The sequence below is a fragment of the Mytilus trossulus genome, chromosome 1 (assembly GCF_036588685.1).
Source record: "Mytilus trossulus isolate FHL-02 chromosome 1, PNRI_Mtr1.1.1.hap1, whole genome shotgun sequence".
Lineage (NCBI taxonomy): Eukaryota > Metazoa > Mollusca > Bivalvia > Mytilida > Mytilidae > Mytilus > Mytilus trossulus.
In genome coordinates this window covers 8,311,227-8,331,020 of record NC_086373.1, presented here as the reverse complement: position 1 = coordinate 8,331,020, position 19,794 = coordinate 8,311,227, and the positions used below count along the sequence as shown (strand labels likewise).

The window sequence follows — 19,794 nt, the reverse complement described above, 5'->3', positions numbered from 1 at the left end:
ATCGATCAAGTTCCCTAAACAATAACACATTTAAAGGACGACCACTGACAAGGTTCCTGACCCAGAACAGCTGGCACTTCAATTTATTTATAGAAACATACATTACATCAGATTCATATAATATATTTAAAAAAAAACTAAAAGAAATCTTTATGACGGTTACTGATGAAGTTAATTTTTTTAACTATTAATCAGGATAAATGGGGAATGACTCTGAATAAAACTACCATGTTTATTTACTACAGATATGAAGTCTGTATATAAAGTTATGGTATCTAACACCAATTAACAAAATAATGTTGTGAGATTTTTAACATAGACTTATTTTAGTTTCTTGAATTTATACCATCAATTGCATGTTTATGTTTGACATTGGTGTGAATAGAACTTAGACTTAGTTTAATGTTGTATGTTTAGTGAGACCTATTGGATTTCGTGTTCTTTGGATTTTTAGCATTGCTTTTTTGGAAGGCATCAGAAATAAAGTTCCCCACACCTAGTATCAGAAATAAATTCTACTTGCAAAAAGTAAAGTTAAAGACTAACTTTTTTATCATGTAAAAATAATGCTTCGATCTACATATATAACATTAAAGTATGAAAAATCAAATATTTTTTTGAACACAGTACATAATCTAGATATATACTTTTTTATATGTCTTTTTATAAAAGGATGCACAAAATTATCATGAAAAACCTCCAGAGAACATAAAATGACATGGTATGACTATATTTCCCGTATTTTCCTGGTAATGTTGCTTAATCTGACGCATGCTTGGATTATGTTTTTGTGGTTATTGATTTTCATGTACATGCCCTCTAGTGATAATGATTTTAGAACAGATATTCTCATGTTTGTTGACTCTAATAATAGGCCATTACTAGACAATTTCATATAATTGTAAAAAGGATGATTTTGAGTTAATTGTTGACTTTTTGAATGATTTGACTTCTTTAGGTTCAAGAAGGCACATTACTTGATGGTATATCATCATCTGTGTCAGGGTTAGCTAGTAAAGTAAGTATTCAAGTAAAATAGGTTATAGTTCAAAGTTCATGATGCTGCTGTTCATGCTGTTATTTGGTGAAATAGTTAATTTTACATTTCAGACTGAATCACTGTATCTTTTAACACAATTTAAGTTCACGCTTTTCATTTTAATTTTGAATTGTATTGTGCATTTTTAGTTCTTTGTTTTAATCCATATTGGTTTATATGTTTTATATGTACATTTAATGTGTTTATATAAGAATCTAAGAAAATTAAATGTTCTAAAAAAAAGTTTATGATCTAAAATTGATAGCTATATTTCTCAGCTGTTAACATGTTTTTCCATACATTTCAAATGCTTACTTGAAAAAATAATAAATTATTAAGATATGTAAATATCCATGATTAATGAACTTTTATGATGGGGCCTGGGAGGTAGACATTATTGACAGGAATTTTTGGTGGCAATATCATGCTGCACTTTTGAAAGCCAATTAATTTGGGTTATTTAATAGGTAAATAAAATTGACTAATAGCTGAGCATGTTTTATTTAGTGTGTTGATGATAAATTATACCAATAATGTGGTGACCTTTACATCAAAGAAACACAGTTCAATAAAATATGTTTCAATTTCTCTCCAGTTTTAACATGCTATAATTGGTTAAGTATTTTGGTCAAGTCTGCAAGCCTTTTTTATGTTTTGTTTAGTTAGATGCATGTACCTCCCCCTCTATGCATGTTGGTAGATAATTATTTACTTTGATTTAATTATGATTTAGTACTAAAGATTATTCTCTTCTCCAGGTGAAGGAAGGTTCTTTGATGAATGACGTTGGATCCTCCATGAGTGGATTTGCTTCAAAGGTACGTCTTAACACTATTTTATTCATCTGCCTTTTAATTGCATAAATCTTACATTCTCAAGCTTAACTACTTTTCAGGATCAATAAGAATAATGCCTGCAGACATTCACTTGACCTATACATTTTCCAGACAGTTTTTTTTAAGATTTAAAAGTCATTCCAGGGGCAGATCCAGTCATTTTAAAAAGGGGGTGTTCCTAACCCAGGACAAAGGGGGTTCCAACTACATGTCCCCATTCAAATGCATTGATCGTCCCCAAAAAAGGGGGGTTCCATTGCTCGACCCCCCCCCCCCCTGGATCCACCACTGCATTTAGAATGTTATCTTAATATCAGCTTGTTCACAAAATACATTTTAAAAGTGGTCCTTCAATGCTCTTTTTTATGATTATATCTGTCTTTCTGTCTGTTTGCCAGTGCCACAATTTTTTGTCACATTTTTTTTTCAGACACCATACAAGTCCGAGTTTTTTTAATTTAAGTATCAAGATTCATGTGTGATGATTGATTTTTCACATCAATTGCTCTTTAACTTCCTGTTCATAAAGGTGACTAAAGATTTATATGGGTGATTGTATAAATATACAGAGTTGTGATATGACCCTCATGTATAGTAAAGTCGTTAAAAACCACCCTACTCTTATAAAAATGAAGGTGTGGTATGATTGCCAATGAGACAACTATCCACAAAAGATCAACATGACACAGACATTAACAACTATAGGTAACCGTACGTCCTATAGTTATTGTCTTGTCTATTGGACTGCTATCCATCTAAATTCCAATGAAGTGGATGTAAGAAGTAAGGTGACAAGATTTCTTCGTCATTATTGGCATGTTCACATCATCTCTTCCTTTACTTACATTCATACTGTTTAATGATGAATTGGATATTTTTACTGATGCTGGTTGTAATAATTGATTGTCATGCATTATTTGTATTTTTCAGCTAACTACTGCTAGTTCTAAAGGATGGACAAATTTCTCCTCACTTTGGGGAGAACCAAAGACCACATTGTCATCTGTAGATACTAGTCCAGGAGAGAAGTCGAACTTACTCAGTGGAAACTCATCACCAGACAAGTTAGTATTCACAAGCCTACTGCTTTCATGGTTATAAACTGAGAGTTTTATATTCTCATTCTCATTGAAAATAAATCCATAAGGCCTTCAATATCAAGACTGGTATCATTTGTCTTGTAATAAGTAACCCTTTAAATTCTGCATTCAAAGGAACTAAAAAAGGAAGGAGGACACAATTTGGTGGTTGTTTCAAGTATTTATAGTCCATTTCCTATAATTTTCTTCCTGAAATGTTTAAAATTCAGATGAGAAAGCTCAGCAACTACAAGTGGAAAAGGGGGGGGGGGGTCAGGTTTTTTTTGAAACACTAAAACATATCTATTCCTGTATATTCTAGTCTTGTTTATATGAGGATGTCATATGTCAACTGTTTACATTTAAAACATAATAAAGTTATGGCAAGTATAATTAAGTTTCAACAGCTGCTCTACAAGAATGTAAACTATTTTGGACAGAAATCAATCTTTGTCATGTATTGACATAAAATGTGCAAGGAATTGCAACTTTATGTAGGAATTAAAGGTTTATGTACACAATATCTGAATTTATTTGCAACAGATGTTGACACTGGTTGAACTGGTAGGTTCACTAAATAATATAAGCTTAAACAGTACATGTTTCATCACTGTTATGACAACAATTTGTCAATTCGAGGGGGAAACTTCTCCTATTGTTGAAGTTAAGATCAATGGGATGTTTTTAAACCACAATTTAAGAAATGATTGCCAATTATATATTTATTTTTGTTTTCAGAGATCCAAGTAAAAACCGACTTCTATCAGAAGATGATGATGATAATTGGGGCTGGGGCAACGAGTGGGAAAGTAAAGATGGGAAAGGTTCCTCAAGGAAATCTGAAGATTCTTCTTCAGGGTTTGATTCAAAGAAAGCAGACGATGACCTTGAGAACTGGCTGAATGATGATGACTCTTTAATACAAACATCAAAGTCAAAATCTAAAGCTAAGAAAATGGAAGATGATTGGGATAATTGGGGTGATAACAGCAAAACAGAAAAAGTAAAAACTGATAAAAAATCCTCTAAAGGTAAAACGAGTGATGGATGGGAAGACGTGGACTGGAATGCAGGATTAAGTTCAAATGAAAAACAAAAGCAACCATTGGTTGGAGATTTATTGGACCTTAGTGAAGACACCCCTGTAACAACCAATGGAAATTCAGGATGGGATAATGAAGTCTGGGCTAATGAAGAAGAAGAAGATGAGTGGCAAAGCTTAGATATAGGTTCATCAGATAATAGGAAACTGAAATAACTAACACAGTATAGACATTATGTGTTCATATCTTAACTTAAATTACATGAATCCATTGAAATAATTACCAAATATTGTATTTCATAGTTTAGTGAGATTCAAGCACCACACTAACTTTTAAATGTAACAAAAATATCTTGAAAAAAATGTAATACAAGGAATTTTGAAAGTTAACCAGAATATTAAGAGTCGAAGTCTTAATTTAAAAACTACTGGCAGGTGCTATTACAATTAGTGTTATACAAAAAGAAGACATATCCCTACAAAGGTTAATAATTGAAGTAGTCTGAATATTTTATAATGGTCAAGAATTTTATACATTCTTGATAATATTTGAAATATTCCTTAAACATTGGATTTATTTGAAACTGTCTTGTGCAATTAATTTTTGCAGAAACAAATATTATAAGGCATGAGATTGCTTGTTGTTTGGCAGTTCCTTTTTAGAAAAGCAAAATATTTATTGTATAAAAGTTGTAAGACATTTTTAGCATAGTTCTAATTTTTTCATCAGTATTTTTTTCAGTGTATATTTATTTTATTGTATAGTATATACATGTGTATGCCAAAAGCTATGAAGCATGTAAATATGATGTAATATTTACTGAATCCAAATCTATGTTTACTCTGGGAGTATGTTGATATCTTTTCTGATTTAGCAGATGTATTGAGATTGCTGTTGAAATATACCGGTCATGCAGTAAGATGTTATCAAATGTTTTATTAAGCGCAAGTGATATGTTATTAAGTGAAATAAAGAATGTGTTTAGACGTAACAGCTTTGTTTTATGATCTGTTGCTTTTGTGTGGAAAATTGATTTTACATAAAAAATTGTTCATTGTAAATTGCATTTTTGTGATACTGTTGTAATTTATTTTATTAGGTTGTTCATGAGTGAAAGTTCACAAGATTTTAATGAATGACCCAGTTTTAGTAATATTTTCCTGATGTCATTGCTTTTTAAAAATGTTTTCCAATTGTCCAGTTTATCTCCACATTTCTGCTTTCACTCATGAATTAACAGTAAAAATTTACAGAATTTTACATGTACATGTGGGAACAAATTACTTTAGAGGCATACCAAAAAAATAACATCTGTCATTTTCTTCATTAATTCAATACATACATTATATATTCATATCAATATCATGTATTTTTAATATGATTGAACCATCAACAGTTCTTCAACTTTAAATATTGTTGAAATATTTCCTATAAATCTTTCAAAGCTTACAGCATCATTTTTATTTAAAATAAACTTATTGCATAAACTTGATTTTTTCAGATAGTCCTGAAATAAGTTTAAGAACCCTTTAACTTTTACCTCTGAGATCAATCACTGAATAAAGGCTAGACAATTATGTTGAAGGGTTAATTCTAAAACGAAAATCTAGTGGACATTACATGTAATTGACCAATCAAAATCAAGGCATTTTTATGAAAAAATGTGTATCTTTATAATCAATTAAATCCTCTAAAACTTCAAATCCCTGAAATTTGTTTAAAATAGTCAAGTGTTTATGTTGCTTTGAAACAATCAAATCCACAGAAAATTGTATCTTTGAACAATTCCATTTGTACTCTTGAAATGAAATTCATTTATATAAAAGTTGCTTTTCATTTACAAACCTTCATTGTTTGTATGTATGCATTATAAGAAAAAGTTAAAGGGGAATACTTTTCTGTGTCTCAAACTTGTTCAAATGTATTGTGGGCAAATAACAATAACTGTAGTAGATAGTATCCTAATGTTGCAAATTGTCATTAGATATTGCTGGTGCATCTCATAATATTTCATTTCCAATTGTTGTTAATATGTATGTTATAGGGTACTTATCTGAAGTCAAGTTGTTAATAAAATGTAAGCCAGTATTCATTTTAAGATTACACGATAAAACTTTAAAAGCCTCTTGTTTTTATAATTATAAGAATATGGTGAGCTTTATCAAGTGAGAGGTTTAGCACTATAAAACTAGGTTTAATCCACCATTTTCTACATTTGAAAATGCCTGTACCAAGTCAGGAATATTACAGTTGTAACTTGTTGTCCATTCGTTTTTGATGTGTTTTGACATTTTAATTTTGCCATGATTAGGGACTTTCAGATTTGGTCTTCATCTGAGTTCAGTATTTTTGTGATTTTACTTTTTTTGCAACAATGGTCATATTTAGAGTCACCTCAATGTTGTCTCTTAATTTGTAACCAAATGTGAGACATAGGAATGCTAGCAAGGCTTCGGTGTCTAAAGATTCTAATTGTATGAAACTTTATATCTTAGTAAGGGGAAGACTGATAATTTATAACTTTAGTACAGATACCTTATATTTGGCATATATAATTTCCTTGGCCTCAATTTCATGGTTCAGCAAACATTTTATCACAGTTTTCCTTTACTAGGAATAAATTGAAAGACAACTATATTTGGTTTATAGAATATTGTTACACTAATGTCCCAGGTCAGGAGGAAGGTGACCTCAAACTATTTTAACCCGGCCACATTCTGCATGTGCTCAGGATTCTGTAATTCAGTGGTTGTCATTGTTTATCATACTTGTTTTTCGCTCATTATTTTGCATATAAATCAGGCCTTAGTTTTTGTCGAGCCTGCAACTTTTGTTGCAGAAAGCCCGACATAGGGATAGTGATCTGGCGGCGGCGGTGTTAGCTCACTTCTTAAAAGCTTTATATTTTAGAAGGTAGAAGACCTGGATGCTTCATACTTTGTATATAGATGCGTCATGATACGAACTTTCCGTCAATCACATGTCCAATGTCCTTGACCTCATTTTCATGGTTCAGTGACTACTTGAAAAAAAAGTTAAGATTTTTTGTAATGTTAAATTCTCTCTTATTATCAGTAATTGGACAACTATATTTGGTATGTGCGTACCTTGCATGGTCCTCATGCCTGTCAGACAGTTTTCACGTGACCTCAACCTCATTTCATGGATCAGTCTGGGGCGTAGCTGGGTCCCTTTGATGTGCACGCCAACCAGCCCCAAGATTATTTTTTTGGCTAGACGCAAAATGGTGCGTTCTGACGGCGTAAAATTGCTTTGATTAGCAAATTATTTGATCATTTTTCATTGAGAAACATCCTGAATATTTTTTAAAAATCTGCCTTTCGTATTTTTGGCTGTAACAAAAACGTCCATGGCCTTGTCTATATTGACCTCAAAATCACGGTGGAACCCAAATCCGATAATCTTTCATTTCTCATTGTGGAATAAATGTACCTTTTTAAATGTTTCACGGTACTCTAAACGACCTTTCAGCTGTAGCACTAACAAAGGGCATTGTTGGGAGAACACACATTATTGGTCAATTGGTCATTAGTTATTTGTTCGACCACAAACGGAAGAAGATATTGTGCATGAAAACAGTTTTCTGACTTCAGAAGTCGAGAATCAAGTTCTGTGATCCTATGATCCAGAAACGGATAGTAGAGAGAAACTCGCCAGTAATCCTTAGGTGTTTTGGCTGGATAGTTAGCTCTCCAGGTTTGTCTTCCACACCTAGGAACATTTTCAACTATAACAAACATCTCTGCTATATCTAGAGTCACTGTGGTTTGGCATAGCTCGTTCCAAACATTATCACCATTTTGCTCAGTAACGGACTAGTACTGCGGAACTTGATGAAATCTTGAAAGGCTATTTTATTTTATTTTTAATGCGTTGACGCCTTAATATTTGGACAGGAAGGTGTCAAAACAGAACAATATGAAGTAGCCCTTTAACACAATAATTTAAAGAGAGAATTCAGATTTGTTTTTACCGTTATCTTAATTGACACATAAAAGAGGTGTGAAAGATACCAAAGGGACAGTCAAACTCATATAAAGTTTACTGTAATTCATTAAAATTGTTCAGGGTCGGAAGCAAAGTTTAGATATAAAAATGGAACAAAAGTCAATTGGTCATTTTTTTTGGCCAAAATAATGTACAAAATTAACAACCCTTATCTAAACAAAAATGTGGGTTTACAACCCCTGCAGCCCTGTTAGTTCAACGAAGCGAATTATATATAGTTTCAATTGAAATGGAGTTAATATACCTTGTCGAAAATTTGAAGGTGTGGACATCTTTCCATTTGTCGGGCAAAAGTTTTACATCTTTTCCTATGGATTTCGAATCTTTCAACAAGAAAATACATGTATCCGGATAAGATGGTCCCAGATTGTTTTGTACTGGCTTTGATATGACACTGATGTGGTACTTAAGCTAAGTTCAATCATCGTCAATTTTTGCTTTTTGCGTCAAGTAACAGAAGAAAATTCTCGCAAATAAAACGATTTCGATCAGGGTTGATTTTACAGACGGAAATATTATTGTGATGTTATTAAAATAGTTATACTGTATGGTTTTCTACTTTGCTTAATTAAGTTAGATTTAATATTTTTTACTCGTTTGTATCTTTATTTTATTTTTCGGCGTAAATTATTTTTTTAGACCCCGCGATGTGCACGCCATGGTGTGACAGCGTATATGGAGCTACACCCCAGTCAGTGAACAAGGTTAAGTTTTCGTGGTCAAGTCCATATCTGAGATACTATAAGCAATAGGTCTAGTATATTCGGTGTATGGAAGGACTGTAAGGTGTACATGGCAGGTGTCTTCTGACCTTGACCTCATTTTCATGGTTCAGTGGTTATAGTTAAGTTTTTGTGTTTTGGTCTGTTTTTCTTATACTGTATGCAATAGGTCTACTATAATTGGTGTATGGAATGATTGTAAGGTGTACATGTCTGGCTGACAGGTGTCGTCTGACATTGACCTCATTTTCATGGTATCAGTGGTCAAAGTTAAGTTTTTTTTAGTTTTGGTCTATTTTTCTAATACTTTATGCATTAGTTAAACTATATTTGGTGTATGGAAATATTTTATGATCTAAATGTCGGTAACGCAGGTCTTGACCTTGACCTCATTTTCACGGTCCATTGCTAAGTTTTAAGTGTTTGTGTTTTGGTCTGTTTTTCTTTATTTATAAGCAATAAGTCAACTTTATTTGTTGTATTGAAGAATTGTTTGCTGAACATGTCTGCCTGGCATGATTCTGACCTTGAACTCATTTTTTCATGGTTTCATTGATCAATGTTTCATTTTCTTGGTTAATGTTGAGTTTTTGTGACAGTTGTAATAAAGCTTTATATTTAGCTCTATCAAGATAGTATCAAGGATTAGTGAAGAAGGCGAGACATTTCAGTGTGTGCACTCTTGTTCTTGTTATACGTCCGTCAAAGACGGGACGTATTATGGTATACAAATGTCCTGTGTCCGTCCGTTATTGACCTTACAAGTTTACACGCTTATGTTTTGCCGAGTTTTCAACATCCCACTAGCCGCTCCATTAAATATAGCGGGATTTCAGTCAGCATTTCAGATGTGCTAGAATGGAATATATTGCAGCTTGAAAAAAATTGCATATGAATATAGACTTGATTTGTGATGGAACCTACTTAGTACATAAACTGATGATTCTTTTGTATACATTGTACATAGAAACTTGACAAAATTTTGATTTGATATCTACAATTGATATTAATTAAATTTTGCCTTCAGGGCTATTCCAGCAAAACATGTATGGCTGGTTGGGTCACAAACACCTGCCTTGCAACCCTCCCATCATACATTTATTGATGGAATAGCCATTAAAAAGAACCAGTATAGAAAATTTATTTTAGAGTAACATTATACCATGAACACTGAAACATGGTGTAACAATTTTTGTTTCTCTGTTTCTTCAACTTTCTATTTTATGGAAATTTTCAATTTATGTATTGACATGCAAAATTATGTAAAATAATCAGAACCGTATCATAAAAAATAATTGTTGTGAGCAAATTTTTTTCTTTCTCTTATATTAACTTCCTATGGATCAGGAATAAGGAAAGAGTCAGGATATACTTAGCATGACTTCCTGTACAATCCCTATGTTATTAAAAAAACATTTATGTTTTTTTTCCTTAAGACAATGGGCGTATCATGCACTCCTGGCACAGCTGTTTATTGAAATTTGAATAACTTTCTTGAAATATCCTGGATTTCTACCAGACTTGGACAGAAGCTTCTTTATGTTCATAAGATAGTATCCAGCAGTAAATTTTGTATAAATAAAATTCCATTTTTTCCGTATTTTACTTATAAATGGACTTAGTTTTTTTCTGCCAGGAAACATTACATTCATTCTGTGGTTAAAGTTTTAAAAATTTTAATAACTTTCTTAAACAATCCTGGAATTGTACAAAACTTGGCAAGAAGCTTGTTTATGTTCATAAGATGGTATCCAGAAGTAAATTTTGTAAAAATAAATATCATTTTCCCCGTATTTTCTTATAAATGGACTTTTTCTTCCAGTTAACATTACATACAGTCTGCAGTTAAAAGTTTTTAAAACATTTTTAAATTTCTTAAACTAGTCTAGATTTTTAACAATGTAAAAGTACCAAGTGTGTGATTAACAGCAAAAGTAGGCGAGACACTGGGTTCCATGAACCCTTACAAATTTTTGTTATAAACATGTCCAACAGTCAAGATTTACCTGACATTGACCTCATTTCATGGATCAGGTTTATTTTTTTATGGTTGCCCGTTTCTCAATAGATCAACGGTTGAACCTTTTTGATTTATTGTCTTGGGTTAAGAAATTCATTAAAGTTGGACTAAGGTGTAAATTTACCAGCACAAACGATGTATTCGTTGGGGATTAGGTTAGTTTATTGGGAACTACCTGTGGTAGGTCTATGATATTTGGTATGCAGTTGTAAATGTTTTGGCACATCTCATTTCCATCATGGATATATTTGCTTTCTATTCACTTTGAATGTTTTGTTAACATTTGTGATTAGATAAGTTTAAGATTAACCACTTATGTTAATTTTATATTTGGTATGCAAATGTATTGGCATGACTATATAAACCCTGAAACCATATTTCAGAAATCCTTATGATGTAGGAATATTGGACGAAAAATATTCATGGGACAGAAAGACGGAGGTAAAACAGCATACCCCCTCCTCATTAAAAGCGGGTGTATAAATGTTGTAAGGTGTATATGTTCATTTGACAGAGTCCATCTTACCTTGAACTTGTTTTTATGATTTTAGCTTTATTGTTATATCTGTTTCTCAGATATTACCAGTAGGTTAACTATATTTGTTGTATGAAAAGTGTAAGATGTAAATGTTAGTCTGGTTGAGTTCCTCTGACCTTAACACTAAATATAAAGTTGTGAATCATTGATTAAGAAGGAAAGTGAAGGAAAATCTAAAATATTCTATAAACAGTAACTAGAGTTTGCTATCTATTTATATATAAATTTATGTTTATATCACATATGACTGTCAGCAGTCTTCAGAGGTCTACTTGATAGTTAATTAGATGACATCTAAAACTAAAATACACACAAAACGATCATACATATTATTGAGCCCATGCCTTGTAAATTGTTTATTTATGTCTTATAATCTGGATATATGTTTTAATATGTTATAATTCAAATATGAGAATTTGAGTCACAAAGTCTTTTAATATCTGACTATGCATTGTGGGCTTTGCTCATTGTTGAAGGCTGTATTATGACCTACAGCTGTTAATGTCTGTGTCATTTGGTCCCTTGTGGAGAGTTGTCTCATTGGCAATTATACCACATTTTCTTTTTTTACATTTAAGGTGTAAATACTTAATGTCTTCATGCAGCAGCTTTATCCTTTAGTATTTTAAAACACACATATCTTTATGTGATACATTTTATTCTTTACTTAAGATTTTTCAAATAAATACAATATCACATTTCAGTAAAAAAACAACACAATACAAGGTTGACTATAACAATACAAATCTTATTGGCATTTTTCATATTTGAGATTCTAGAATAACAAGTGGTACCGTTAATGTTTATACCATATAACCTTCTGCAGGGACTGCTACACAATAAAATTTTAAAGGTTTTCTAACAAAATCCAAATATTCATAAAATCATGACTTAATAAAAAAGTTGGTGTTAAGGTTAGTGGTCCCTCTTATAATCTTTTTAAATTCTGATCACACTATTATAAGTTGCTTACTCTGATACAAAATTGTTATAATTTAAGGAGTTATTCCCTTAGAGAAAAATAATCATATAAACTTCATCAAATCTAATGGAACTAATAAAGCATTGCACTTATTTCTACTTGATTTCAAAGGAAAAATAATTCATCAATATGTAACTTAAAATAAGAATTCCAGCCATCAAGAAATCATAAAACCTGCGTCAAATTACTGAAATTTTTACAACAATTGTCTTAACAAACAGAATCTAATATAAAAAAGATTTTTAAATATAAAAGTAAAAATATAAGATGATAATCTCTTTGGCAGATTTAGTCAGAATTTTTCTCTCTCAAAAAATGGCATTATTTATGGCAAGCAATCAGGTCACTTTGTTACAACATTCCAAAAGGCAAATACCAAACTACTTTACATGACTATGACAAATTACACTTGTCTAAAAAATCATAAATTCATATACCATGTAGGGCACTTCTGGATGAAACATTGAAATTATCTTTCTTACAGGTCTCTACAGAACTCAAGAAATAAAAACTTGTTTTATTTTTTGGAAAAGTAATTATCAATGAAAAGCAGTTAGAAGAGTGAGGTGTATTGAAAGTTTCCTTTGAGAACATGATTAGTAATGCTTTATCTAGGTACATAAAAACCATTAAAATCATGTTAACTGATTAACAAATTATGAATATATCATTAATTATTTTTTCTCAAAACTCAGTAAAAACATATTTTTAACAATACAGTATCAACCATCATAAATATTCTAAATACATAGTAAACATTATTGGATTACATTTTTTTCTAGCTCTAAGTTCTTACTTCACAATTGAAATTTTCTAGAATCCAAGTGTATTTTGATAGCTATCAACTGTATTAATAAAGACACAAAACAGTTTATTCAATACTGTTTATCAATCACATATTCAATGAAAATTGCACTTTAATTGTTCATTATTTTCATTTTCAATATATCAACAGATGTACACAAATATAACAAACGTTTCTACAATATCTCTCTCTTCGCCAACAGTCACACAACCAGCCACTTCATTATGAAGTACATTTACCTACTGACACAATCACAACCGAACATCACTGACTAGATCATTTTGCCTCATACCTATTCTTTCTAACATCAAGCTATTCCATATGCTGGTGTATAAACACCAAAGTCTTCTCTTCTTCTCCCCCTGCCCCCTCTTCCTCCTCCTCCTCGTCCACCCCCACCCCTACCACCTCCCATTCCTTTGAGACTTTCTCTCTCCTCTGCTCTCTTCCTCTGGTTCGCTTCCCAACGTTGAGCCATATCTTCTAAAAACTCAGGAACTTCCTGTAAATAAACATCAAAAGTGTACACATATTAATATGTTACATAATAAGTTTTTAAACATCATTACATATTTGAAAATAGAATATTTATATGAATGAAAGGAGATATAAGGTATAAATCTATAAGACATGTGAAAATATGTATTCTCTTTGTTTTAAAAATAAATAACATCTGTGCTTATTGTCTTTATTTGGTCTCAGTTGCCCCATACCACATCTACTTATCAAAGGTGAGAGTCAAGTTCTGTCTCTGTGCGATACTGGTGCTCCAAGAACGATGAAAATAAGTAAGAGAAGGCAATTTAGATCTCTAGGATGATTTAAAACATTTCTACAGTGGTTTGAATTTAAAGTATATTTATTATTCTGTGTGACACCTCTCTAAGAAAGGAGGAATTTACTAAGAGAAAAAGAAAACAATCTAATGAAAAAACACATTTCTCTCAGTTTATATTTCTTTTTTTTTAGTGGTGCAAGATTCATTAAGTGATGCACTTTGCAGAAGAAAATCATCTGAAAGGGACCAGAGGAAAGGCATGTTTTTGAGATGTCACTTCCTGTCAATCCACATACTGCATCTACTAGTCGATTTCACGAAGACACTTAAGATTGAGATGGGAAGTAATTAATGAACAATTCAGTATACTTAAATACATCTAAGTTGCAAGTTTTTTTTGGTGAAATGGACGCCTGGTCTTTATTATCAAAAAGTAGAAACAAGAGTGTTATTTTGAACAATGAATTTGATAATTAATGCTTTCATCTTAATTCTTCTTCATCGTGATGAGTATATATACACTGAAGAACACTGAAGAAACTGAGAAATGTATATAACCAAAGAAACAGTTTGATATGCTATCTTACCTGCATGGCCTCTACTAGGATTTCTATCAAATGTGCTGCATTTCTCCAATCCATCCTTGTCATAAGTGTTATGGAAGTACCTGTTCTCCTAAAAACAAAAATAAAGTATTTAAAACTGTTTGCCACCATATTTGAAGACTCTTTAAATCATCAGTTTGGTTTATGTCTTGTTTTAAACTAATGACTTAACATTTTTTTTTAACTCAGCATTATCAATATCAATATAACTGTCTAATGTTAGTTCATGAATGACTACTATCAAAATTATGTCAACTGTAACAAAAGAGGGCACATACTGAAATACATATGACTATTTATGTGCATAGTCTCAGATTAAAATAATTGTTTAGGAATTACAAAAGATGCATTATCAATAACCCATAAAATGAGATCAAGGCCCATAAACTTTTGAATCTACTGGCCAGAAGCTGAATTTTACGAAACTTTGAGTCAGATTCTATTGGCCTGTAGAGATGATTTCTACAGGACCAACAGCAATTTTACAAGCCTTGGCTGGTGGGCCTGTAGCTGAGCCTAAAGACTGAAGGCCATAACTCCTACCAGACAGACATTTTAACCTTACAATGATCCTAAACAACTTTTAAAAATAGACAAGACAAATGGATAATTTTATTGCAGTATGCCATGACTATTTAAGTTAGGTATCATACTCTTGTTTACTGAACTTCCTTACCCTGCTCTTCCTGTTCTGCCAACTCTGTGCACATATTCCTCCATATGTCTGGGGAAGTCAAAATTGAACACATATCTGAAAACACATACAATGTTAGTTATATGGATCATTTGTGGTTTTGTCTGGGTTTGGTCTTGAGTGAGACATCAGATATACAAGTCTTTGACCTATCATGGTTTCCTTTTTACAAATTGTAACTTGGATGGAGAGTTGTCTCGTTGGCATTCATACCACATCTTGTTATATCTAAGTAAACTGATTTGGATAGTAGTTTGTCTACATGATCTGTCTATAGTGCTGTTCATATCTCACTAATTATACTTTGGGAAAAATTGATCTTGAAAATGATTTCTTAAAAAAGTACGACACATTCCCTCTTTTCCTTTTAATTATAGATCAATATGGATAGTAAAAATTATTGAAAAAAATATTAAAATAGATATCTTTTGGCTAGCTGTAGATATAAAACTTGAGCTGGAACATTTATTGTGTCTTTTTCTTAGGAAGTCCTAACATAACGATGTTATAATAACTCATGTTATATCTATAACATCTAACTCATGAGAAGCCACATCAGTGGCTGTTAATATTCTAGTGGCTCCTGTTTTATAACTCATGTTATATCTATAACATCTAACTCATGAGAAGCCACATCAGTGGCTGTTAATATTCTAGTGGCTCCTGTTTTATAACTCATGTTATATCTTTAAAATCTAAACCATAAGAAGCCACATCAGTGGCTATTAATATTCTAGTGTCTCCTGATTTATTACTCACGTTATATCTTTGACATCTAAACCACGAGAAGCCACATCAGTGGCTATTAATATTCTAGTGGCTCCTGATTTAAAATCCTCCAATGCTGCCTCTCTATCACATTGTTCCCTGAAACATTCATTTTCATTATATATACTCCTCTTTGTAATGCAATTGTATGAAGATTGTGCATATACATTCACTTTTAACTAAGGATTTTCAGTAACATATTGTATCACTATGGTGCTGTTAACAAGAGAGAGTTTTTTAGGTTCTGAGTTCAGATTTAACTGAGAAACTTCTTTGTGACTTGAGACAATAGGTTATTTATCTATCACTTTTTCCATAGGCAACTACAATGATGTTGGGGTTTGAGGTCAATATGTTCTCACTCTACTTGACTAACACCATTCTCATTAACTAGATCAAAGCAATTATTTAAGTGGTGCCTAGTCTCTGTCAATTTTTAATGAGTTTTTCAAGTTAGCGATAAGGTCTTTTAATATTTCAAGCAAACTTTTATGAACTATTCCTTCAAAACTTTTTTTGCTATTTTACTTTATTGATGTTAATGAGTTTAATTTATGTATTATATTCTCATACCTGTCACCATGGATACACTGACAGTCAACTCCTAAAAGACTTAGATCACTGGATAAATGGTCACACCTGAAACATAAATACATATAATTAAAGAACCTTTGTGAGGACACTCACATACCCTACACCCACATTGTCACTGAACAAGCAAAATCTCACCAGATTCCAGAGTTCAAAGACTAATAACTCAACAAAAGTCAACTGATAAAAATTTTCTTGTGGATATGCACATTTACATATTATGTCCTCATTTACTACAGTTTCATGAAATTCTGTTCCAGATGATGCGATGACAAACTGTTGCAGTAGTATATTTAGGCCAAAATTCAAAGTTTAAAGAGGCATTTCTCCTAGAAAACAATTCAATTGTAATTTACTGTCAATATGCACATCTACATAGTATGTCCTAATTATGTACAATTTTTAAGTTTCATGAAATTCTGTTGTGTGGTTTCAGCGGAATTGCAAGTACAAGAACAGGAGACTGACAGGCGGGTTCAAAAACATTATACCCTCCACAACTTTGTTGCATGTGGTATCATAATGTAATTCAGGTTATATTTCATAAAAACAGATACCCCCACATTAACTTCACTGCGAGGTTAAAAACTTAAAAACAAATGTTCCTTACTAAACTTTTATTTTCTAGCAGAACTATAATGGTAATTTTCATGGATGTTTTTGCAGTTTATGTCATAGCACATGTCTGCTTTTATGCATTTTGTTCTTACAATGCATGGTTTACTTAATATTATTTACGGATCATAAAACAAAGTGAAAACAGATCGTCATATGCAAATAAGTATTAAATTAAATCAAAGAGATATTAACTATTTCCTAATGCATTGTAAGAACAAAATGCATAAAAACATCCATGTACTATGACATAAACTGCAAAACCATCCATGTGCTATGATATAAACTGCAAAAACGTCCATGTGCTATGACATAAACTGCGATACCTCAATGAAAATTGCCATTATAGTTTTGCTAGATAATATTCCTATTTGGATGTAAAAATATAAATAATAACAAGCTCAAGAAATGCACAACGGCTTTTCAAAATTTATATTCTTACAGGAGTAGGCATATTGCATTTTCCCTTTTCACATGTTATTGAAGTTTCTGGATACTAATCTTGTATATTTAATTGAGAGTTTCTATCGATGAACACTACCATAGATATTGTTCTTTTTATTGTAGTAATTACTTACATCAGTTTCTTGCCCACAAACACTATAACTTTATCTGTAGGAAGGAATTCCTCTTGAATAAACTGTAACAACTAAAACCAAATAAACAGATAGTCTGAATATAATCGAATAAAATGCTTAATCACATTTATGTCCAAGTCGTTCTATATATGCCTGAAATACTTGCCTTAGTTGTTTAGCAACTAACAATCAATTTGTCCATTTCCAAGTAAATGTGCTAAAAATTATCCCCCCCCCCCCCCCCCCCCCTTCTCATGTTTTGTTTCAGTTTAGAGAGTTTTCCTTTTTGATTTTTTTTTTAAACAGCATGAAAAGCAACTTTTCACTTTTTTTTTTAAATATTTGTTGAAACATTTTTGAAATTCGATTATATTATTTTCTGTATTTTAAGATCAGGTTCAGGTAATGTACTGCCATTAAGTCAGGAACACTTTATTTATAGTGGTACTACCTGGCAAATTCATACCCATATTTTGTAATATACAGGTACATACCCTATCTTTCTTATCATCATCATCCACCAATTCAACTCTCTGATGCACTGAATGTACAGCCTTAAAAATAAATTAAATTTATATAAGAAACAAATAAAATAAATAATTTAGACATCAAAACTATCAATAAATTGAATTTAACTGACCCAATGAAAAAATACTCTAAAATCAGACAAATTTATACCACATCTTCTTTTTTACAATAAATGTCACATTTTTTTCTAATGTAGAAATACAACAGGCTGAACTTAACAAAATTCAAAACTTACTAATATGTAAAGAAATTACATGATTTGGTCTTGCAGTAAATATATTAATGACCGATTCAAATTTACACAGTTCACATTGAAGTCAGAATTGACAGTGTATACAATTTAAAGTTATTTTTGAAAAACAAATTTGATATTTTTCCTGTTGTTCTCCCGTGTCAAGGTGTTTTCTATAGATTTTTAAGTTTATTTCAAGTTATAATCATATTTTTTTTAAACAATAGTATTATAAAGTATAGAATTGATACTATTCCAGTATCTCATGAAGTTATTGAGAACTGTACGTGTTTAGACAATTAATGCAACCAGTCTGGACAAATTCTTAGGTGCCAGATAATTAGTAAATTACTCTTATAGATGAGAAGCTGATACATTTTTCCGGAATATAGAGTTTGTTTAAATTAAAATTCCATGTCAAACCATGCTGTTTATTTGTATAGTTATAAGAATACTTACTGCTAGATCTAGACTTCCTACAAATACTTGTATAGGGTCCTTCAGATATTGTCCACCTAGACGACGTACACCTTCTGGCCAGGTGGCACTGAAAAGTAATTACTTTATATCAATGTTATACTCAAAAACATAGTCAATTGCAATTGAAGATGTCAAAACTAACTATTTTTAATATTTGGTTCACAATATATTTCTGCCAGGATTTGTTTTCATAAGTTTGAAGTAACATACAACAGTTAATCGATAAGCCAAAATTGTAGGTCTTTATTGGCTTTCTTAATCATTTTTTAAAATGAAATTAATTTTAGTTAAAATCTTTTCTTACCTTGTCATAACAGTCTGTCTATCTGGACGGATATCTAACAATATTTTCTTGATCTCTGGTTCAAAGCCCATGTCTAACATTCTATCTGCTTCATCAAGTATCTATAATTGATTGATTGTGGGTTATTTAAAGTTCAGTGGTAACAAAGTCATAAACATTGAGGACATAAACATATCACACATTGTACTACAATATACACCAACAAGCAGAGAGAGTATAACAAATCAGTTCATACGAAAACCTGTCCCCCTCCTCAGACAATTTTCTTACTCAAAGTTGATCAATTTTTGTTCTTAATCATTACTGATTAAATTCTTTGTTTTAAGGCTACAAATTGAATCTATGACGGTCTGCTTTCAAGCAAACACACTTTCACCAGACCATGAAGGCATTAAGTACCAAAAAGAAATATTTTACATGGCTTGATTTGATTTGATTTCTTTATACCACATTCAGTAAAGCTATCATCTTATCTTTTCTAATATGACAGCTTTAACACACATGGCCTTCTACTACGTGAGTTAAAAT

The 19,794-nt window shown here is 31.5% G+C and overlaps 2 protein-coding genes across 11 annotated transcripts in view; one reads left to right on the top strand and one right to left on the bottom strand.

The window, feature by feature from the left end:
• Nucleotides 1–6,121, top strand: part of LOC134714337 (ADP-ribosylation factor GTPase-activating protein 1-like) — a 44,746-nt gene extending 38,625 nt beyond the window's left edge. Inside the window, exons 9-12 of one of the 2 annotated variants that reach the window (XM_063575579.1) lie at nucleotides 959–1,018; nucleotides 1,798–1,857; nucleotides 2,806–2,939; nucleotides 3,693–6,121. In XM_063575579.1, coding sequence (XP_063431649.1) covers nucleotides 959–1,018; nucleotides 1,798–1,857; nucleotides 2,806–2,939; nucleotides 3,693–4,212 — 774 coding nt within the window. In that variant the 3' untranslated portion in view covers nucleotides 4,213–6,121. The remainder of the gene's footprint in view (nucleotides 1–958; nucleotides 1,019–1,797; nucleotides 1,858–2,805; nucleotides 2,940–3,692) is intronic. The other variant, XM_063575587.1, reaches the window with a different exon arrangement.
• Nucleotides 6,122–12,885: 6,764 nt separating this feature from the next.
• LOC134714272 (ATP-dependent RNA helicase glh-2-like) overlaps nucleotides 12,886–19,794 on the bottom strand; it is a 50,909-nt gene continuing 44,000 nt past the window's right edge. For all 9 annotated transcript variants that reach the window (XM_063575512.1, XM_063575560.1, XM_063575553.1 and 6 more), the window contains 9 exons: nucleotides 19,267–19,367; nucleotides 18,942–19,029; nucleotides 18,217–18,276; nucleotides 17,723–17,793; nucleotides 16,512–16,577; nucleotides 15,930–16,037; nucleotides 15,153–15,227; nucleotides 14,459–14,546; nucleotides 12,886–13,595 (listed from right to left, as the gene is read on the bottom strand). In XM_063575512.1, the coding sequence (XP_063431582.1) occupies nucleotides 13,401–13,595; nucleotides 14,459–14,546; nucleotides 15,153–15,227; nucleotides 15,930–16,037; nucleotides 16,512–16,577; nucleotides 17,723–17,793; nucleotides 18,217–18,276; nucleotides 18,942–19,029; nucleotides 19,267–19,367 (852 nt within the window). In that variant the 3' untranslated portion in view covers nucleotides 12,886–13,400. The remainder of the gene's footprint in view (nucleotides 13,596–14,458; nucleotides 14,547–15,152; nucleotides 15,228–15,929; nucleotides 16,038–16,511; nucleotides 16,578–17,722; nucleotides 17,794–18,216; nucleotides 18,277–18,941; nucleotides 19,030–19,266; nucleotides 19,368–19,794) is intronic.